Source organism: Ptychodera flava, chromosome 8 (assembly GCF_041260155.1).
Source record: "Ptychodera flava strain L36383 chromosome 8, AS_Pfla_20210202, whole genome shotgun sequence".
Classification (NCBI taxonomy): Eukaryota; Metazoa; Hemichordata; class Enteropneusta; family Ptychoderidae; genus Ptychodera; species Ptychodera flava.
Genome location: NC_091935.1, coordinates 29306463 through 29330398, shown reverse-complemented (window position 1 = coordinate 29330398; position 23936 = coordinate 29306463). Strand labels below are relative to the sequence as shown.

At 38.9% G+C, this 23936-nt stretch overlaps 1 protein-coding gene across 2 annotated transcripts; it reads right to left on the bottom strand.

The window, feature by feature from the left end:
* Positions 1-17463: 17463 nt before the first annotated feature.
* LOC139138979 (bone morphogenetic protein 2-A-like) lies at positions 17464-21975 on the bottom strand. Of its 2 annotated transcripts, XM_070707636.1 has the most exons (3): positions 21811-21972; positions 21342-21626; positions 17464-19210 (listed from the first exon to the last, which is right to left on the bottom strand). In XM_070707636.1, the coding sequence occupies exons 2-3, from the start codon at positions 21502-21504 to the stop codon at positions 18345-18347; spliced, it is 1029 nt and encodes a 342-aa protein (XP_070563737.1). In that variant the 5' UTR covers positions 21505-21626; positions 21811-21972; the 3' UTR covers positions 17464-18344. The 2 variants fall into 2 exon arrangements, with proteins under 2 accessions (XP_070563737.1, XP_070563736.1); XM_070707635.1 differs by having other exon boundaries at positions 21342-21975.
* Positions 21976-23936: the final 1961 nt, after the last annotated feature.

Genomic DNA, 23936 nt, shown 5'->3' with positions numbered 1-23936 from the left:
TGTGAGTCTGTGACGAATACTTCGGAACTTACAATTATTTGGGGCCATCGAACTTCACAGCTCCGAAAAGGTAAGCTTTTCAGCGATTTCTGAATATCCGCGCATAGTTGTAGTGTCACATATTTTAGCATTAAACATCCATCATTGGTATTAAAACAACATCTTTGAAAACATGCTTTATATTATATTTGTGTGTATAAATATATATATATATATATATATATATATATATATATATATATATATATATATATATATATATATATATATAATATATATATATATATATATATATATATACACAAAATGTATACAATGTGCCCTCCCGGTTATCACCATAATGGCTTTATGGCAACCTCTGAACTTGGGCACAGAGAGTACGGTTACACATTGTTGAGGATTGAAAATATGGACTCACCAGAGTGCTCCAACGGCAATACATACCATGAGCGAAGCATAGTGCCAACAGTGAACGCCCCTTATATTACGCAAGAGGCTGCCCAACAATCTCAGAGTGCTCTAACTACTATTAAAAACTATCTACTGTTGATTGACCAATCAGAGTGCTCAATTCAGGGTGTTTTATCTACTCGTAAAGCCTTGGTCACCAAATTCCAGAAACGAATGACAGCGCCATAGTAAAGTACTGTCCAATCAAAAGTGAACATGTCATATTCTGTAGACATCTGGTACGTTTTAATATTCAAATTTGGTAACACAGCGGAAAATAGCTGCAACACAAAATCTGCTGTGGTACAAACATAAACTAATGTGCCCTAGGGCATTTAAACTAATGTGCCCCAGGGCATTTATAGGATGTTCCATTACATTGGAAGGCTATTTCACAAATAAAAGTTTTAATTCATATCCTAAACATGTTACATTAAAAAAGGGGACGGTTGACGTAAACACATTGAAAACGAAAATATATCAGTTAGGGGCGATAGTTTTTAAGTCGGATAAAACCCTCGTACTCGGGCTCTTCTGGTATATAAAGTCCAACCCTACGATAAAATGTCTCGGCCTGCGGCCTCGACATTTTATCGTTGGGTTGGACTTTATATACCTGAAGAGCCCTTGTACTTGGGCTTTATCCTATACTTAAAGCAGTGAGCGAAATACACAAAATGTATACAATATATATATATATATATATATATATATATATATATATATATATATATATATATATATATATATACTTTATATTTTATTACATGTATGTATAACATACGTTAGAACAGCGCACTCACAGGTTTTTTGCTGATAAACACGTTACCCACAATGCATTGTGATTTGTATAAATCTGGAAAATGTTACCACCGTGACTGAGGCTGACCGAGAATTAAAAAAAGAGGTCATGATATGACCGGTCAGTCTTACCTCATTTCTAATCTGATCTGACCTAAATATCATTAAATACAGATACACGATATTTTTAGGCTTCACAAACCCTATACTATCATTATTTGGAATAAGCTGTCTAAACAGTTAGAAACACTATGCAAATAAAGTGATGATATTAATTCATTTTCTTACTCCTGTGACTCTTGGACATGACATGTATGGTGACGAATTCCTTGCCACTATAACTCTTCAAGTACCATATGACTGCGATGATCCATTCCTCATAGGTTCCAGCGCTTATTTGAACTGTGAACTGATACTAAAATTAACTTACCTTATCGATGAAGGATGGTAGACCTGGAAAGATAACAAACAAATTTAGACTACAGCGTGGCTTAATGAAGCTAATTGTTCATTAAATATTCAGTTCACTCTAATTGATGTAAAATCATAATGAGGCGTTTCTGATAATAGGAGATTGACCACTTGATGTGACAAAAGGCATGGGCTCTGAAGCCACAATGATGATGATAATGAGCCAACAAACTGAACATGCACATAGACCTACAAACATGAAACGACACATATATGACCGTGTGTATGTGTGTATAAACACGATACATACGCGAGTGAGTTATGTACGTTAATGTCTGAATATATTTGTGCGTGCGTGTGTATATATATATATATATATATATATATATATATATATATATATATATATATATATATATATATATATATATATATATATATGTGTGTGTGTGTGTGTGTGTGTGTTTTACTAAAGTAGGAAAATATAAAATACTGCTCCACGTGTAGGCCTACATCTGCCTTTTACTAAAGATAAGTATACCCTCACAACGTTATTAAGGTTTAATAGCTTAATAGAACTTTAACATGTAAGTCATATTAAACGACCATAACCTAAATATAGATGAGCAGGTTCTATAAGAAAATATGACAATTCACATTTCTCTTTTTTTTGTCGCAGTTTTGCTTCAAACTACATGCGCATCGTCGGATAATTACTTCAATGTATTTAGTAATATTGACTTCCGGGACATTGGCATAATATCAAAGCGAGGAAGTTGCTTGTTCGTCATTGGTCCCCTTGTCAGTAAATCAGCCCCGTTTATATAGATCAGTGTAACGAAAATGTAACGAAAGAGAGTTGGGGAGTACATTGTTTTTTCCCCTAAGTATTCGACAACTTCAACCATTAAGAGTTATGTAAGGAGCGAAATGCACAATCCGATAGTTATCTGTTGTTATGGATTTGCCGGCCTTGCGGTAGAAGACGTTGGAAAAATTACAGCCCGCTCCCGTGCAAAATGCTTCCCGCCTGCTCCCGTGCAAAATGCTATGTATTCAAACAATAATATGACGTGTTCGATGCAAGGCACATGGCAGTATGTGTATGGAAAAAATAATTTAGACTTTTTGAAAACGTTAATATATTTATTACATAGCTCTATGTGGACCTGTGCATTGGATTTGGTAGGGACGTCAGGGAAGTTATCGGCCACCCCCTGAGATTGGTTTCCGTCAATCACAGACAAATAGAGAGACTGTTTCTCTATTTGTATGTGCGTCAATACAGCTCTGTCCTACCTAACAAAATAGCCCGAGAAAGCATTCGTTATATTTTTCGCATTATACAAAACGACTGGCTACTAATGAAAACACTATTGCATTTCTTAGCGACAGGAGACTATATACCCCTCTAACGGTGGACAATTGGCCACCTTGCTCGGGTTGTAAACCCAAGCACTCAGGCTAGTCCACAAAACACAGTTTTTCGTTTTATTTCGATAAAAGTTAGCGTCAAAATAAAAGTAAAAATAAATTCACATCATACCAGTGGAAAAAATTACTTAGTTCTGTGAAGTAGGATTCTAAGAAAGTCATTGCTATAGGTTCCATCCTTACGACCATGCAGGAGAAGACAAGAACTACAATGGGAACCGTCAAGTATACCGAATCATTCAGGACTCACTCACTACAGGTTTCTTTCACAACTTGAAATTTCTATAATTGAAAATCCAGTTAATAAAATCGTGACAGTCATTGAAACTATAGACGACACTTACCGAGAACAGAACAGAACAGAACTTAGTCTATTTTCTACAAACTAAATCCTAAGGTGCAAGGACATGCAAGTATGGTAAATCCCTCTCTAACAAGCATGTGCCGATCGTCGATAACTATTTGACAGTGTCAGAGCTTTTATTCAACTTCGTTACTCTCGACGATAAAACAGGTTGCACTAAAATCAACTGCGATCAAGTACAAACGTTGCTTCTAGGACGATTTTCCGAAAACGAATCACTGCAGTGTCCTCATTATTGTCATTTTGTTTCATACGTTATGAATTCTCAGGACAGTTTTATTTCATTGGTTTTCTTAGACAGGTGGTTTTGTGATTTTTCGATAAGCTACAACATCTTCAAATTCCCCTTCGATAACGATGCCGTCACGTTTTTCAAAAACCAGCTAAACACTCTCTTCCTCCAGGTGTTATGGGTGCTCTCTTTGAAAAGATAGATCAGGAAGGAAAGTAAAAACGTCTGAACACGTTATTTTGTCGAACCACTTTGGATACTTTTTATTCGTATAGCCATCCAAGATAAATTACCTTGTAAAGCCACACATCCAAACATCGCAACTCCAGGTTATCACACAAAATTGACCCACTCGTCATGAGTACCTCCGCGTATTTTACTACCCATATGAGAATGGGACATCCTTGCTTTCCTCTTGGCGTAACTTAAATGTGTCACTTTGGAATCTATGAACCATTGTATTTGAAACGAGGAGTCAGAACATAGAACCGTGCTCATTTTTTCAGCATTCGACCTCTTGCAAACAGCTATATTCGCAACCGCTGTAGGCCTGAATAGAGTCCTGCCATTGCATGACCTGATTTGTCTCTATCCTTTTTTGATCGATTACATTAACACTTAGCGAGGAACGGTTGCAACATACCAAAAAGGAGAAAGACAACTTATTTACGTTGTCTATGCCATGTCCTGGAGTAGTTTTGATTTTGAACGTTGGCAAATAGGCGAGACACAAGAGAAACCATTGCAAATGATTTTTTTTTAACCAAGTCTATAGAAGGGGGAGAATAATCCAAAAACGTTCTCAGATTTTTACAAATGCCCTCCCCCGTAACAACTCAAAACACCTTCAAATGCCCCCTTCTGACTTGTCATAATTTCTAAATCCCCCTTCAAAAATAAAACAGACCTGATTTTAAAATGAACTAATTTTTTCGTAATGTGTGCTTGTTTCTCTTCCAGGGAAGGAGGGCACTGTTTTGACACATTTTCTCCTACGGGAAAACTTCATCTTGTAAAACAGAGAAACAGCGATAACATAAAAACAGGATGACTTCCTTCGCCTGTCAGAAAAACTGAACATAAATAATATAAGGGACATTAGCTGTACCTCTTGGCCAATTTTTCAGTTCGTTTTGTTCTGTGAATCGATAGCACTTTCTTGTCCAAGAAGAGTGTCCCACGCGTTTTCAAGAATTAAAATATTAACACTTTTGGTTTTGATTAAAACATTCCTTTACATATAGTTGCGAACTGAATGTCAGATATGGTTTGGATTCGATAAAAAATCTCTTGGAGACAAGAATTGTGCAATGACATTTTTTGTGAAAGAATGAATAAGACGTGAGATTGGCTGGAACAAAAACAGTATGTCCTGTAGGTGTGTTCACTGACATCACTTCATATCAGTCATGGTACCTGCAGTCCTGTCGTGGAATTTCACTCCATTCAACGGCTACTAGAGTGACCTAGCCTCTCGACCGTTGTCTTGGTACAGGATCGTAGGCCAATATATTGACGTCACGACGTTTTGTGGGCCATGTTACAGACGCATGCGCACACATTGCTGTCGTAGTTGTCAGGATTTCGTTGAGTCCTGGATAGCTTTACTCTTTACCAGAAACGACCGACATCCATGCCCCATCGCTCAAGGAATTGCACTTTTCAATATTGACGATTTCAGTTTGCTGAAGAGTATCTCGATTATCTGACGCAGAGTAAAACTGCTAGCCGTATTCAACAAGTAAGCTTAAAGAAACCCTTTAAAACTACTCATATAGTGTACCATAAATTTTGAACGTTTGCAAGTCTTAAAAAAATATTCCACACAATGTGCAAAATTCCGATCGGGATAATTGTAAACAACAAATTCTGTGGGCAGCTGCGATCGTACGTGTCAACAGGCACAACAAGGGCTGGCGGGGCATGCAGTTTCAGTTTGTTAGTGTATTCACTGCGGCAACTTTAAAACCGACTACTTTTATAATTACTGACATGCTTCGCCTACATCGAGGCTTAAGGAGGATTAGCCGCCTGCTTTAACTCCTCCAAGATTACGGTGGCAGGTACGAGGTAGCACTGACTTTACTTTCCACTCAATCAAAATCAATACGAGAGAGGGTGTGACTCTCCAACGGCACATGGACCACATGCTGAAGAAAGTAGAGTTCTGTAAAAGTTTGCTGACTTGCTCAATTCCGAAAGTAAAACCTGTGATTTCTTGATAAAATTACACTTTAAAGACGGTTCTGTTACGCACTACCCACACTTTCTTGTGTCAACATATGTAACATAGAGCTTATTACATCAGAGATACCAGAGAGGAAGAAACATATTAAAAATGACACAGTGCAATCGCATTATGTCCTTATAGTTCCTGTAATTGTTTCCTCAACATAAATGATAAAAGATATCTGTCCACTATCTGAATAATACAATCGCTTGCCAGGGAAGTGATGCAATTCAAGTATGTTATATATAATAGGAATGTCTAGAACTGTCTCCCACAAATAACCCGAGTACTCTAGATTTTCGACAAGTTCCCTTCTAGTTGGAAGAATAAAAAAATCACAACCGATTGAAGGTGCGAAAGTAAGGATTTAAATCATCAGTATATGTTTTTGGCTTTCTATTCAGGAACAATGAACGTTGAAAAATAACTAAAACTGGGGTCTTTAACCCCATAAGAATATCCAGCCCAATAAGATGTTTATTAGAATGAAGAAAAACTGATAAGTCTTAATCTTTTAATGATTTCCCCGTGCAGAAGTGTTTTCAAACTACTAGGTCAAATCGTGAATGTCTTTTAAGGTAGTATGCACCTCGAAAGGGAAAGGCCTAAGCTTTTGCTCAAACTTTCCTGAATAAAACTTTCCGATTCTCTTATCAAATCAACAATAACAATTGGGGTCACCTTGCAAAGTTTTGAACTAGCGAAGCAAATTACCCAACATTTTGCGATATTTTGAAATTCAAAATGGCCGCCATTCCTGTGTTAACTCTATGGGGGGGAAATAAAATTTTGTATTTTCGAATAACTAAGACGGTTAAAGTTTTTCTTTCTCCAACAGCTTTAAAATGAGCCCCCACAAGTGGTAGATCAGGAAAGAATAATGTAGAAATTTGAGAGTCAGACTATATGCCCCCAAGGTGCGTTCCACCTTATAAGTAAAACAGGAGCATGTCTTGCCAGTTGGTAAAATTACGTCTTCGTTCATATTGTGTTTTTTTCAAAGGGTTCACTCGTAATTGTACTAACAACAGTGTACACATGATTCGAGTGTTGATCAAAAACAGCTGGCGACGACTCGATGTTGTTGCCAACGAATCTGCTCGATTTTCTTTCCAATTCTAATGCTGCAGCTACAGACCTCTTGTTCGAACAAGATCTCGCCATTTCTCGCACGACCGGAAGCATTTCGCGGCAAGCCAATAAACACGAAACAAATCCTATGCATGCTACTGTTAACCTGTTGCAACCGCAATAACAAAACTGTACAAGCCATAATGTATTACACACAAATGATCGGGGTAGAAACGGCCTTTTGACTTGTCTAGTCACCGGACTTTCTTTAACAATCAAAACACCCGAGGCAAATATCACTCATAGCCGGTTGATATCACTGCATTACATGTAAAGCAACTGAATTGAATCTCTTAATAAGTTGAATGCACGCGTGGATGACGTTGAACCCAGTCGATAATATAGGTCTTTAATTTATGTACCTTTGCATGAGAGCATTTTTTTACAGTTTGGTGTGTGAAAATGAAGACAAGCGCTGGGTTTGGACTCTACGTATTGAACGAATTTTATAAATTGTATTCGGGAATGATTGATAAATTAAAGACAGGCATTTCAGTTATTTTGACCTACCTTGCATGATACATACGACGAAGATAAATGGCTGTTACACCTGAATGGTGAAAGGTTGAAACGTGTTTGTACATCGTGTGACAAAGGGCGGGTAAAGTAAGCAAACTGAAATTCCTCTGTCAACAGTATACAATGAACACTTCACACATGCATGTAGTGATGGCAAGTTGAACTCAAGACATTTCGGCGTGATTTCAGAGAATTCTGTATTTTATACAAAATACGAAAACATTTGACAAAATTTTAATGAAACTGCGCGTAACAAACACAACTGAATTCCAAGCGATCACATTGCTCACCCTATTGCCATAGGAATACAGGCGTGTCAGTATGTTGAAGGTTTACTGAGTTCAATTTATTCTTGTCCACTGCCAATTCAAAAAGTGCGTATAATAAATTATTTGCTGATGCTATAGACTTTGCGACATAATTATTTGCTATGCAAGAGTGAACCCGACGTACTTAAATGGATTGGACACTATTGCCGGTATGTTGTTGTCATACCTCGTACAGCTATAATTACTTGTCAACCAATTACGCCTGTCGATCATACCTATCAATCAGGAACATCTGCCAATTATCCCATTAGTTAGTTCAAACCGAACTTCGACCCTAACCTCAGGCAGGACACAGTCCCTCCACCCTGTGGGCAGAACAAACATGCAAAAATGCAAACGTTGCATCCTGAATTTGCCGGGAAGGCAAATTATATTTTAGCGTAAACATTGGTCCAAATCACCGGATAGGGTTTGATGAATTTGAAGAACCATCTCAATAAAAAATCTCATGCCGATTAATGGCCTTAGAAACGATTAAACCAGGAAACGAGATGTATTACGTTGTGGCGGGAGAGTGAAGTAAATGTTATGTCGATATGGTCTTGGTGAGATGTACTCTGTACAGAGGTCAAGCACGCACAACGCCTGTCCGAACCACACGTGGTACCAGTAAAAGTGGATTTACGAATCCATATGTAATCCAAGCAATAAACAAATACAAACATACACCACTGAGTTTGGATGGCATTCTTTGGTTGTGCCTTGTACAAGTCTCTCCGTATCAACGGTAACGCTGCTGAACTCATAAAATATCGATTCTCGAATAAATCCCTGCAGTGTGGCCTTGCCCGTGCGAGTACGCGAGGCCTTTAGTGAAAATATGAAGTGCAACAGTATCTCAACGATCACATCATAACATATACCTTTGGGGAAGCAGGTTGCAATTAAAATTGACGCTATTTTAAAACGCCTTTAGAAACAAACAAAATGTATCACGTGGTATGTATTGTGTGCGATGGTCGCGTTGTTTATTCCAGGAACTTAGGCCTACATTGTAACAAATATTAAAGCTTGTATAGCCGCTACTTTTTTCAAATGTCGATGTACGAATACCAGTAAACCTCCCTCCTACCTGTTTAAAAACCGGCGGCCAACGACCCTGTCCGCAAGAAAACTTGCACATTTTGGAAATAGGACCCCGGAGACGAGAGCCTTGTACGTTTGTTGGTAAACATATAGAGGTAACAAGTAGGCTCAAGCATGAGCTAGGTCAAACATTGTGAGCTGTAAGTGAGACACACCTAAAAACTTAACATCTGAGCATTTTCCAGAACCGTGAACGCCCTTGTGTATATATTTGTCATTAAGTGTGTCAGTATCACCTTTACACAGTATCGAGAACTTTGTGTATGCATACTCTTAGCCCGTCCAATCATGTTATGTTAAAGGGATACAGCCGTGGGAACTGCGCTCAAAGGTCGTATGGGACCCATGCGACCAATATTAACACTGTGTCCAAGGTACGATGGTGATTGATGAAAGTTAAAACATGTCTGTCATAATCGTATAATTTAAATGTTGAGGCTAAAATGATGAGGTGCATCTAGATATCGTGCACGAAATACATTGTTTGTAAACAAGAAACTCGCACAGGCGCAGTTCCGACGACGGTTTCCCTTTAAATATGAGAATTAATGTTGACAATATTTGATTTAATACAATGCAAGTACTTGTTGAGGCAAGGGGCTTGAATGTTTGCTAATCTTTATTCCACAGGGAGATCATTTTAAGCTACTGCTACTACGCAGCAGTATTATATCTGTCATAATCAATGCAGTAAAAGCGGCAATGCTTCAATGTAATGGCTCTCGTTGTGGGAGTTGCGACCCAATAGCTAAACCGGCAAGCAGGCTGGAAGGGGCTCCCTTCCGGTAGCAGGATGCTTTATGGATTTGGAGAGCCAGGACATTTTTAACAGTGCAGTTTAAAGCATAGTGATTACGGAGTTTTTGCTGCATTGTAAATTCTATTTAAATTCTAAAGAAAACGCAATTCACAAGATACTTGTACATGTATTTCACTCGGAAACTAACCAATTAGCAAATAGGTAGAGGAGATCGATTGCGAATACATTGCCACGTACCCACAAACTTTTGTAGTCGTAGGCCCCCATATATAAAACCTTTCGATGGACAATGATTTTAGGCTGCGTTCACAAAAAATGATTAGGGGGCTGGAGGAATTCCGGGGGGATTTGAAAATTTTTGGGGTAGTAGAGGGGGAACTTAAAATTTGCTCTGCCTGTCGGGGACTTGAAAAATTTTTGGTTCCCTTTATCTTTTACATTTTCCAATCCCAAGTTTTTGTAGGTAATTCAACGAAAAATGAATTTATTTCGTCCACTTGTTGTAATGTTTATAATAATTTAAGGAAATTTAGAACCATTTTGTCACATTTCATGACTTATCTCGAAAAAAATCTAAACATGTGATTTGTCGTAAAAAACCAAACTTGTGCGTAGTAACAGGACAGAAGCTGCAACTGTTGATGATTTTTGCAATAGTTCTATGCAATATATTAACTACAGTTTCCGTGCTGTCTCCCTACAGTATGCTGAAACACACAATATTCAGTTTGTCGACAAAGCCTGTATATATAAATATGTATTAGGTGATAATTTAATTAGAGTCCAGACTGACAGTCAGTTGTCAGTGATACAAATGCATGGTACACATACACAGGCTGTGATAGCAAGCTGAATACTGGACAGTTCAACATGCTGTAGGGAGTAGAACAAGAACACTGTTGTATAAACTGAACAAAAATATTGTCAAAATTATCAAAGTTAATACAGCTACTGCCAACGGGCAGTGTCACTATTAGATACTGCCCTGCTACTGCAGTGTCACTGTTACTGCATACCTGAGCAGTAACAGGGATAGCTCTGACTCTGATGTACATGGTAGTTGAAGAAGAGTTTGGGTCAAATGACGCTCATGATAGTGAAACATACTTGTACACAAGATCAGGCCAGAGCAACACATGGAAGACCAGGAGACTTGAAAAGTTATCGGGAATTTTTGAATTCTGGCATATATTAAATAAAAAAGATCGGGTCACCATGCTTGATTTCTAAATTTTCAAATTCTTGTCATAAAATAATACAAAAGTAAAACTTTGACCAGTAAAGACTAAATGAAAAATATGTGACTAAATAGAATTATTTATTTTTTAACCAAATTTGCCATTATACACCCAACATTTCAAAGATTAAACATTTATTTGATGGAATATTGTAATTGTAACGTTCCAGTGTTGTCAATTCATATATGTCTTGTACTTTTGAAACAAATTTTGGTAGGTCACTGTGCTCAGTTTTTACAATATAATGGCAATTCACCAGAATTCACAATTTGCCTACGCTCTCATGATTTTCATTTTGTGTGCTCTTCAGCAGGAGCGATTGACCTTGCCAGAGTTGGATTAACTCAAGTTGGCTTAGACTGATAAATCCAAAAAGTTCACTGATGCGTTTAAAAATGAATCAATTTAAGAACTTGCCATAGGAATATGTTTACAAAGTACTATTAACAGGTAGTCTTGAACACCTGGAGCGGAACGGCGCAATACGTTTTTATTTTTTCTGTGCGTAACATCCTTTACAAATATGCGGCTTGTGATAGTTTCGGAGGGTGGACCTTGAACAATTTTGATCATATAGAGTCATATAGACTGTCCACTTTATCCTCGAACGCCAGAGTTGAGACAATGTAAATCGTACTTTATAGCTTCCCTTTCTCTACAAGGTTACAGGCGTGTTCTCATAAGAGTGCATTTTTTCTTGTAGCAAACTAGGTAGCTTTTCCCGCGCGAGTGCAATGACCTGGAGGGAGATGGCTAGGCATCCAGAGCTGAACTAACTTCAATTCAGCGGGTCACAATAAAGTTCAATGACCGCTGAAAACTAGACTGCGAACGGCTCAGAGATATTGTCTTTATCTTTACAGCTGTCACAAGTAAACTACATTCTTATTATCTGGTTTACCTACGATGTGTTGTAACTTGAAATAGTGAAGTGCTTTGCTCAGGCGCACAGCACAGGGAAGCCAGGATAAATAAACAAACAAAAACAAAAACAATGACAAAACAAACAAATAAACAACCAACCAATCAGTCGATTGTTTCAATTCTTATTAAATTTATCGGTTTTTTTTATATATGTGGATTTTTGTCGGTCATTTGTTTATTTACTTGTTATTTATTACTTATTCGTTTGTTTTGTTTGATTGGTTGGTTGGTTGTTTATTCGTTTGTTTTTGTTTGTTTGGCTGTTTGTTTCGTGTTTTTTGTTTGTTTATCCTGGCTCCCCTGTGGGCACAGCAGCACACCTAAATTATTGAGCTCACTCCATCCTCCGATTGTGAGTCGGATACCCTATATGTACTGGTGCATGATGCCTGCTCAGTCTTCGAGAACACCCTCATTCTGTAAATCTTTCAACGTGCACATTTACTTCCATCTTTTAAAAGAAAACCTTAACACAGTTTTGTGTTTTGTAGAAATCTCTACAAAACTTATGTGAATAGGTTTTCTATAAAGAGACTCTAGGGCACAAATTTTGATAAGACCAGAGTCAACTTCATTTCAACGACGTTTAAACTGTTAAAGATCCATTAGCAGTACGTATCTTTTGATATGTTTGCAAAGTATTTTGTGTTATGTTTGTATCTTGCTTTTACATGTAAAAAACGCGATCTAGGGCACGCATGCCGCCCGCCGGAGAGTGACACACTAATGTATGTCAATTACAAAAATTCTAGCTAGCTGTAGGCTATGCCCCCTTGCAATTTAGTCAGGCTACAGCCCTGCAATCATGTCACCAAGCCAAGTTTTCAACTTGTCAACACAACCTGTAGGAGTGTTATGCCCACTGTTGACTCATTTGATTCTCTGCCCATTTGACTTTTTCTCATTTGCTTGTTCCCCTTTATTTTCCTCAGCTTATCTACCTCTCACCTCAATTCCCCTCATCATCTATCATTGGTTGTCTTTAGTTTTTGGCATCCTCATTATCGAACTCCATTGTTATCTATCTACATGTGTATACAGGGCTCGAAATTAAATTTCCCTGGTAGTCCACTTGGGCTACCATTGTCTGAAGTTGGTAGCCCAGTGACAATGGCTCGTCGCCCATGCATATTTAGTTTAGGGATTTTTTTTCATTAACCAGACAAAAAAGCTATTTTTCAAGATTCTGCCCATGAAGTGAATGTGTTAGTCATTTGATGTATATACCTGCACATCTTTATACTCAAAGGAAACTGGTATAATGACAACAGTGACACTCAAAAGTTTGGTGACCTATCATTGTATTGACAACCCGTTTCATTCTCAGAGTTGTATGCAAATTTTGATAGTCGTCATTGCAACGACCACGATCCTCTCAGCACGACTGTAGCAGGGCTAAAAACAGACCATGGGCTTTCTGTAGTAGGGAGGAGGCACAGTTTTCGTGTGACCGCATTTAGCTCGTCCGAAAGAGATTGTCCAGACATGGCATGCCTAGTACTGACTGAATTTCATGTCCCAGGCTTTGGTAGTCCGTGTGGGCTACCATTTCATGGACTTTGGTAGCCCCAGGGAAAAGTTGGTAGTCTGTGGACGCGGGACTACCGCTAATTTCGAGCCCTGGATATTTTCACTCTCTCTCTCTCTCTCTCTCTCTCTCTTCTCTCTCTCTTCTCTCTCTCTCTCTCTCTCGTGCCTATGCCACAATTTACAGTATGAAAGATAGGGTAGTGCAGGCCGCGTGCGACTTTCTAGGAAGCAGGACGTTGTGAATTGCATTACTTGCTTTGCCTGGTCAAAGTCTCATAGAGTCGACAAAAATCTTACATTTGATTTCAGTAAATGCCGTTGACATAAACCGGCCAGAGGAGGTTGAAATGCTTTGAACTAAGTAAATGTACGTTATGCTCCTCTTATGGCAGATACATGTACATTTTCATAAATCTTGCTAGTGTTTACAAAAACGCAATACTGGGTTTTCTTGTATCATTTTCGCGGATTACTGTAATTCTGAGTCGGCCTGGGGATAACTTTATCAAGTGTTGTTTGCAGTTGTAGTCCTCATTGTCCCCATAGAAAATCATCAAAAACATAAGCTGACCGAAAGACTCAGTCAGAGTGAAAATCATCAAGGTAAGATGACAGAAAGTTAGATTCTGACAGAGAAAAATGTGTTCACTTTTCTTGCAAACACTGTCAACTAAATGATTTGTTTTTCGGGTTTAGCGTGTTTGAATGACATGGGTGTTATATTCGCATCTATGCGTCAATCACGATCCCTCCAGGAGGGACTATGGTTCAATCAAAGCCACGCCTCTGCTCTTCCTGTCTTTTTTTAGTCACGTGCACTTGTCAGCTCAACTGTGTAAATTTAGGTGTCTTCAATGTATCTTGTCTCGTGCCGAAGCAAACTCATGGGCCTTAACAGTTTCTTTCAAACCAACAATGGAGTGGCACATGACGCATATCGATTAAAATAACACTTATCTTCCTGATAACATCCAGGGTGTCTCGTGAGAGACCCTACCTTTTTGACTCACACACTGACCCGGTCAACTGGACTTCTAAATTAAGGTAGAATGACACGTGCGTGCATGTGCATCTTTGTTCAAAATTTGGTTATTTTTAGGTCAATCTTGTGATACTTGTACACACGCTTTGCCCAATACAACCCTTAAAAGAGTGAATATTTAAGTTTTTACCGGTGAAGATTTCGGTAGCCCGAGTCAGAGTATTAAGTTACGCAAACTATTTTGCCACCCATTATACTATGATGCCTTTGGAATTAACCCTCTGAGTGCTGTAATTTTTTCCCACCAAAACTTTAGTGTAACATTTTACCAATTTTTAGGAATTTTCCTGTGATTTTTTTAATAATTTTGGATCAAATGGATATCACATTTGATTCGCTACAGTTTTTTTTATCAAAGTTTTGGCAAAAATCTGAAAAAATTGACTTTGTAAAGATGATAAAAATTGACTTTGGCGGAAAGGGTTAATATTTTCAATTCCTACCAAGAATGATGCATGAATTAATAAAATAGTGGCATAATTACATGGGTGTAGCGCCTGTTATTTGACAGAATTGGTTGTCTTGTTCATATCATTCTTTATAATTTCTATTCCATAAAAGGTAAAGAAGGCACCGTAGCGAATATAGCGACAGCCTCTTGAACTATGCTTGTACATATCAGAGTTCATGAGATAAAGCGTTGATTGATTCCAAAGTGGAATATCTGTAACTAGTGCACAACATGTTACTGAGCTAAGTGGAGGTGTTGCTTGTCCCGTGCATCTCGCGTACATTTGTTGCAGGGTTTTGATCTCTCCGAGCTGTCGGTACTTCGTTCCTGTATTCACTCTCTATTTCGTACCCGGATTGTTACCACGACATATACGGGCTAGAGTGTTAGTTGCATATTCTACAGACAACACTCTTGTATTTTTCTAGAAATTACGGTAAGCATACGGTAGATTTCGATATTTTCGGTATATGTGATTATAAATAAATATTTGCCCTATCTAAATTATTCGCTTGCGCCTGAAGTTGGGTTTTGGTCATAAATTTGAGATTTGGGTACTTCGCGTGATTAGGACACAGAGCACGATAGTTTAATTCATAGCAACTTGTTTCTCACAGACTTTGTATAGGTAAACCCTGCATATACAATGAACTAATGCACCGAGTCAACTACTACAGCTCCCATGGTTTGTAATTGAATGAGCAAATGTTTTGTTTGATCCTTCCTTGTTTGTTTTATCGACCTGTCGATCGATCGATCAACCGTGGGTGGGATATACTGAAGCATTGCATAGGTAGAGCAAAATATTCAAACGAGTGATTTTATGCCATGTATAAGGCGGGCGGGACAGTGACCGTTGACACATATTCATGAAATACTTTTTAAATTATCAGGTTAATTACGCTATTCAAATGTTCGAAATTTAGTGGTGACAACAAGAAATATGGTGGTAAGAATATAGACCTAACAATGTCAATACAAAACTCAGCGAGCACATAAAATACACATTTTAGGTTCTGCGCTGGGTTATTGGTGCACATGTTCTATGATCTACTATGTGTAACTACACTTACAAATGTATAGGAATCGAAAATGTCAGGGAAGGCAGGTGTGATGACTGAAGTAGCTACTGGCATTTGGTAGCTGATTTGAAGAATTTAGTGTGTAGCGCAGATTTTCGAACAATCAGTTTTTTTCCAATATTTTTTCTGGTTTACTGCTTATGAGGGTTCATTTTAAAGCTCTTGCATTAAGAAAATTTTCACCGTCCTAGCGTTTTTGAAATCGAAAATTTAATTCTTCCCATAGAGTTAACACAGAAATGGCCGGACGTTTTGAATCAAGTAGGAATTTCAAATGTTAGGTGGTTTGTTTCTTTTAATTAGTATAAAACTTTGCAAAGTGACCCCCTGATTTTTATTCTTGGTTTGGTAACAGAATGATTAAAAGTTTCATCGAAGAAAGTTTGAGCAAAAGTTTAAGTCTTTCACTTTGGAGGCGCACACGTACACGTCACTGATGTAGAGCAAAATCTTGAATCTTCCGACCGTGCTCGCTCGACCTCGTAAATGTAACTGGTTTGTCCAAGAAAATTTATTTCCTCGGTGACAATAATCCATGCTAAAAACACCTCGAAATGTTTCAAGTTGCGGGTTTACATCTACAACGCAAATAAGCATCTCTTGTAAAACGAACATCTTCTGTAACTGTGGCAACGATATTTTTTTGAATTGAGGGCTATATGTTTCATGTTTCCTATTTGTTTCATATTCATTATACTATTATTGTTGATTAAAAAATGCAAGTTCTATAGCCGATCTGTAAAAACCGACATCAGATTCCTAGGGTCAGAAAAAAAAACGTGTGAATGTCGATTTTATACCGGGTTAACTAATTATATACCGATAAGGAAGGCAAAATCGGAATCATATGGATATTATTTAGGACGCGAAATCTTGATGGCGACGTAGCCAGGGTCCATAGGAATATCGCGAAGTCATGATACCTCGCTGTTGTCAGCTCATGAAAAGCAATCGGTTTCGAGATAACAGATTACAGAATTTAAGAACGAAAATGGCCACTGGCTGTCGTCCATTCACCTTTGACACAGTCACTCTATCGCTCCACAGGACAGACCAACTAGTTCGTTTAGGTTCGTTACACTAACAAACAGCCCAACGATGCAATATGTCCTTCAGCATATCCTTTAATGGCCTGGTGTGGGCGATAATCTACGCATGTCATGTACCCACAAGCATTTCGTGCTTGCCAGTAACCACACAAAACAAATGAAATGTTTTCACTAAATTCTTGTCAAATTGCCCGGGGAAAGTTTTCTGTCAGTAAATGACTGACGGTTTCATTTTTTCTCTTCTTTCTTTTCGACGGCAAGGAGGATATCTGCCGACAAACAAGACAATAGAACCCGAATTCTTCACATGTATTTGGGGTGCGGTCACTTTGGACAAGCATACAGGTTTTGCAGCTCTTGTTTTAATTGATTGGTGATATACGGAGTTGAGATAAACATGTACATGCAAATGAAAGCAACTCAAAAGAGGAGAATTTTAATTGATGCGGAAAATAACCTCGGTTGGTAAGAACTCCATGAATAAATCAGACTAAAATAACTAGTTTAGTCTTCGTCGAACGAGAAATTGTGGCAAAGGTTACAACGTGAAGATATCCAACAACCTAGAAAAGTGATTATCACTGTTCGAATCTGATCTATTGTCATGCAAAAGTGTTTACAGATACAGCTTCCCTTCATAAGCTGAAATACATCTCTCTAAGAGTAAAACTTTTTATAACGCTAAAATATTTCAGCTCAGTTATTTCCCTTGAATTGCTGCCATGAATGAACATACTTTACAGAAATGCTTGCAACATTTAAAAACGTAATTCTGGTAGGCAGGTTTTTAAGTACAAATGACATTCTGTACAACCCATAGCACCCTTGAGAAATAAATATCCTCAATAAATTACATAAATATAAATACCATGAAATCTTATAATGTATAACAAATTGTATCAAATAATATATCCTTGTGGGAGCCTTGGGCCACAAAATTGAAATATATTATAGGGACCATGGTTACATCATGGTATTTTGCTTGCTTGGACAAAAAATGTTTCGGGGTTCAGAAGCGGAACTCCTGAGTCCCAGTACGCTCAGTTGATTCATCGAATGGTTTACCAATGTACTTTAGAAGACATTCAGAGAAAAGTTGAAGAAAGAGTTAAAAAATATGGCACCTTGTTATCGTGTTACAAAATCCTAGGCTGTGAAAATACCTTATTGAGAGTAGCAGCATTGACGTGCGAACTGGTCTTGTCTTAAGTAAAAAAAGTCGAAGTTATGGTACATTTAGTAAGTGGACGAAATTTGGTTTTTGGAGTAGTTGCCATTTTGTTATGAGCAAACGCACTGGTCAACTACCATATCACTAAAAGCAGTCACAATAAGTTTCGGCTCGGGATACGTGTCATCAAAGTGCAAGAGTGTCAAGTCGCTCAGTGCCCTCGGTGTACAGCAAGGTTTTGGTGAAGCTCCGCGGCTCATTAGGTTGATGGATGATTTGATCAAGGTATGAGTGTTCGCCGGCCTGTGGTTGTGAGGACACGAGCCGTCGCAGTAGAAAGCGTCGTAACCCGGGGGTGACAAGATCCAGTCGTCCCAGTGGATTTCTTTGAAAGACACGTGTAACGGAGAACGACAGCAGCGATCGCCGTCCGCTTTACAATCTTCGTCATCGTGAATGTAGCGTCGACTTCTAGACAGAGTTGGAACCTCTTGTAGTTGAAGATTAAGCATGGGGCTGCTGTCCTCTTCTTGACTGATTTCATTTTCCAATTCAAGCTCCCGACCCTGCGCATAGATCAGGCGTTTCGGTAGTTTTTCATCCGTCACAAAGTTTACTTCAAGACCATAATTACTGTCCGGCCGCGCTAACCAGGTTTCAACTCCATCCGCAATGTCAAATGTGTCCCATCCTGTCTCAAACAGCGACAGCACTTTTGTATCCAAAAGTCTCTTTAAAGGTTTTTTACCCGTTCTCACTGGTTCAAGAAGCAGATACACGTCCACTCTAACCGGCCCATCCAAACTGTTCGGAATATACTCGGTTCGAATGCCCTCTTTGTAGAGTTTCAGCTTCGCCGTATGGACCCGCAACTTATGATTAGGTTGCGCCGGTAAAGGGATTCCTAACTCGAAATAAAAACGCTGTCCATCCCCGTTCGTCCACTCATCTTTCTTTACTTTGGGTGGAACTTCACCTGTGCAAAAAGCCAAAACAAAACCGTTATTATATTGAGGGGTGCAATGGGGCGATTGACTAGTGGAAAGTAACTTTGGAAAATTAAACTAAACCTTAAAGAATTCAAGACTCCTGCAATCTTTTGATATTAGGAACGCTTCTTACGTTCATCCGTGTCATATTCTTTCATCTGTTCGGGCATTTGTTCGTCGGCGCCGTTCATTGAAAGAGTGATGCCGTTACCGTGTATCGAAGTTTTATTTACGCCTGATCACAGTATAATTGTACCGACATTTGCTGTAAAGACATAGGCACTATTGCTTTACAGCGCACTACCGCGTCGCTCAGTTAAAGTCAAACAGTACAGCACAGTATAGTAAAATTTTTATCGATCCGATTAAATATATATATATATATATATATATATATATATATATATATATATATATATATATATATATATATATATATATATGCATTTTTGTGTACATGTAAAACTAAATTTAATCTATTACGTGTGAATGTGCAAGGACGTCACATCAGTTTTGTTACTGTTGAACTTCACCGGTTCACAGTGCTTCAAGTTGCCATGTTTTGTACTACGAGGATTGGCGCTATGTTCGCAAACGATGTCACGCATTGCCTCTGTGCATGGGATCGCACTGTCATACATTGCTCCGTTCATAGACAGTGCAGTAACTGTCTATGCTCCGTCACATGGTGGCGTTTCGCGCGTTGGAAGCCGCGTTGAACTTTCATTCTCCGTATAGGCATGCAATGAAACGGTCAAAGTCAAATCGATGCTAAAGCTGTAATTTTAAGTGCAGTAAAACTAGTTCAGAACAATTACTCCGGTCAGCTGTCAAATCATTGCGTTCTTTCAATACTCGAGTGGATAGGAGGCGAAAGTTCAAGGCAAGGCGGTGGCGGCAACTTCCAATCGGGTCGTCGACAATGGAAGTGTGAACTGCTGAACACCTTTTTGAGAAATGTCAAACAAAACGGGAGGTACCGTTGCAGTAAGCAAACCTTCGGGTTTTCTAAAAATAACCGTTAACCTTGACTGCTTGTCGCTGGAATTCAGTTTGAAAGCTACTCGAACCAAGTCAGTTATTTCACTGCTTATTTTACTATCCTATCAAGTGGCATTCGTGTCACTCTAAGGAACCAAATCAAATCAATCAATATTATTCACAAAAGTACAGTTCAAGTAACACGAGGCAGTCGACACCCATAACTTGTTTTATTTTATTTTGATATCGTCGGCTCGAAACCATGGTGCATCGATCGATCGATCGCCCCGAAACAAAACTACTCTGGGGAGTTGGGGGCACAAAAAGCACGAGCGAAAATCGAAATAGTGCACGTGTTTTCTGAGGTATAACACAGCTTACAGTACATGAATGAACTGATTCTTCAAAATATCTCTCGTTAAATTCATTTTTTCAAGCGATTCGAAAGATCTGAATTTCAAACATTAAGAGAACAGGTATTTTCTTTTAATATACGAAGGCGGTAGGTCTATACACGTGGTTAGGACAAAGTCCGTGTCAGGCCAAATACCGTCCACAACCTTTATAGAAGCTAACTATCCACGCTTCAAATATCGAGACGGTATTCATAACAAAGCCATCGACCGAACTGCACTGGAGATCATTGTTCGGGGAATGATTAAGAACAACTCTGGCCAGATGGCTGATTTGCTTACTCACAACAAACCGACTTCCTTAAAGACGGTTGCCAAATTTTGTAGCCTGCCATATCGACCATGTTGTCTCGATGGACTTAGGAGAAATGCGAAGGGTGTACACATTACCTAACAGTTTCAATATTGTCGGTAACTATTCTGTGTGCCGCCACCTCCATGACAGTATCAGTGTAATGACATGTGTCATATCTATGCCTAAGATGCATGGCAATCGGTATAAATTGACAGTCGTGATTATTGTTTGAAGACTGCTTATCTTTGAGATATGCCCTATCCAAAAAATAGCCGGCTATCTTTCGGGTCTACCGAAGTTGCTCTAAATATAGTTACACGGCCACCGACTGCCAGCCACGTGTCTTCGACAGAAACAATAATTGACACATTTCAAACTATGTGGATTTTTTATGTATCGGTACTAATCGGTAATTATACAAATACTTACCTGTATCGATAAGACTGTAAAATCTCTTAGGATAGAAATTATCTTCCGGGTAGAGATCATGTACATGGTTGTTCTCCTGGACGCTCTGTTCGTACACGCGTAGCATTCGTCGTTTCTCTTCTTCAGTAACATTTGCTAGAGTTACATTTGGTTTGGAACGCATTCCCAGTTTTTGAAGGATTTCAGCCTTTATGGCGCGTATTCTGTCGTGCTTCAGGTGGTTTTTCGAGTGTCGGCTCTTAGTTTCCCGGGCATCCTCACAACTCTGACAGCAACGTACCAACACTACATGTGACGACATCACCGTTAACAGGAGAAATAAACAGTAAACTCGAACTTCCATAATAGCGAAAAAAGAATAAAAATAAAATCCGGTAGTTTATAGCTTCTGCAACTGACGATTGCAATAACGGGAAAGTCAGCTGATTTCGACGGGGCGATAGTTTCTCTGTAACAGATGTATACCAACCTGGTTAGTGGAGTTGCTAGGCAGAAGTATCGTCCACGCTTGTGTCGCGTGTGTGTCGTAATGTGTCAATGTCGCAACATGCTGCCGAGTGGCACTTTTATTCTTCACGGGGGAGGAGCCAAAGACCTGCTAATATATGCAGTGAACCACGGGATTGGGCGGGAGTGCGAGACCATTGTGGCCTGACCCACCGGATATCAGAGCTCTTCCAATACGATATAGAAAGAGTGGAAAAGTTTTTTTTCCTATCGTTTTAAATGGCAACCAATGCCAGTCCTTTGTTTTGTTCCCTAATTGATTGGATTAACCCCTTGTGCGACGTGGAGCTTAAACTATTTCCTCTACGACCTTCGCCGTTACAAGACAGCGGAAGTCGTGACACGCCCACTGTCGGTGTCTTTGGGAAATCACCGTGGAATCAATATCTTCGGCTCTTTTTATACAGTGACCCATGAGCATATAAGTAAACGTAGAAAGGATAGCGCTTTGATAAATTATGTACACTTTTTAAGTGTCTGAAAATCAAATGCTGTCTTGAGCACGAATTCAACCTGTTCAAAGTTTCCTGTCGACAAAGACAATTATTTTTATATCTGTAAACATCGAGTAGAACCGACAAACGTGATTTAGACGATTATTCTGATAGTACCTTTAATCGCCGTAGATTATTAAAATGATAAGTGGAATGTCAATAAATATTTTTAGAATAGTAGTTTTCAAGATGTGAAAGACCAAATCAGGAAGTGTTCTTTTTTCCGACGGGTATCCTCACCTACTTGGCAAAGCAATGCACACAGCAACTGTAAGTGTTTCTGACGAAATCATTTGCCAATGACGTCATGGAACCTATATACAGTTCAAGCATTATAACGTCCGCACGTTTTCCTTGCGCTCTCCCCGCTCAACGGAATCACACTGTTTGCGTTAGTATTCAAGAAGAGACAAATACATGTTTGAGTGTACTTGAAGGAGTGACTGAAGTTGATGACCTCAAACACGGAAGTATGTTGACTTTCCAACATACAGCTTACATCTGTCGGCCCGCAAAGGCCATTCTGGCCCTTTACCCGAAGAATGTAAAGAATGTATGTATAAATTCGCTATTCTTAACCACGAGAGATAATCGCGTATTAGACTGATTTGGGTCTCGATAAAACTTTGCAAAAAAAGAGCAAATATACGCTTAGACTTCGAGAAGATAACCAAAAACAGCTTTATCAATTGTCAAATTTAGTTAAATTGAAGACCTCGTACTTGACACTGGGCAAATTAGCTGTGTATCTGTGTACGTATTTCACTATAGGCATCATTTTCCCAGAGTTTGGGGAAACGTGATACATTTCCCAGAAGACCAGACCCATAAATGTTGACCGCATAACAGCTATATATCATACCTTGGAAAGCTATATCGGAGATCGAACATATACCGTTGAGTACAGCAGACACACACAACGCATCCATTACGTTAATCACATTGCATGCGAGTGACGTGTCAAAGAGTTAGAGAGTTGCTGAGGTCGAGCAACCGAGGCATAATGTCAAGGGAGCAGTGCCGCCGGACGTATGCACTGCCTTTCAAACACGTTTAGGGGTTCCCCGGGTCCGCTCCGAAGCCAACCAAAGAATAACAAAGATGGCTTGTAACACCGTCCAGTCACTGAGGTTGATTTATGGAGCCCGCCGTCTCCATGACCCTATGCAACCTTTCCTTCGCGTTCCCGCATCCACACACAAACATCCTGGATGGAATATTGCCGGCTTTTTCTTCTGTTCGTATAAGTTTCCGACACAGTTACAAACGGTAAATAATTGATCGCGTTTTCAAGGCTAGAGAGGAAAGTATGATCTAAACCAAACTGTACCGCGAAGGTTACGGAAATTATAAGGTTATAATTATTGGTTCATTGATCGACGAGTTGCACATAGTGAAGTATTTCTTCATCGGAACTGCAATTAAAAGATGTTTGATGTATACGTATCTCCCGCTACAACCCCAATGTCTGACAGGGGAGTTGCATATTACGATATTTGGCGGAGTAAGAAACTTTCAGTGTGACTTTATAAAACCCATTTAGAATTCCTGTAACTGTGCAGATACCATTCGTTATATTTCTTCCTTTAACTCT

Excerpts from the sequence above, each read along its gene's own strand:
- LOC139138979 (XM_070707635.1), bottom strand. The coding sequence starts at position 21,684 with ATGGAAGTTCGAGTTTACTGTTTATTTCTCCTGTTAACGGTGATGTCG. Across the intron at positions 19,211-21,341 it reads TTACAGTCTTATCGATACAG|GTGAAGTTCCACCCAAAGTA; the intron begins GTAAGTATTTGT and ends CTTTTTGCACAG.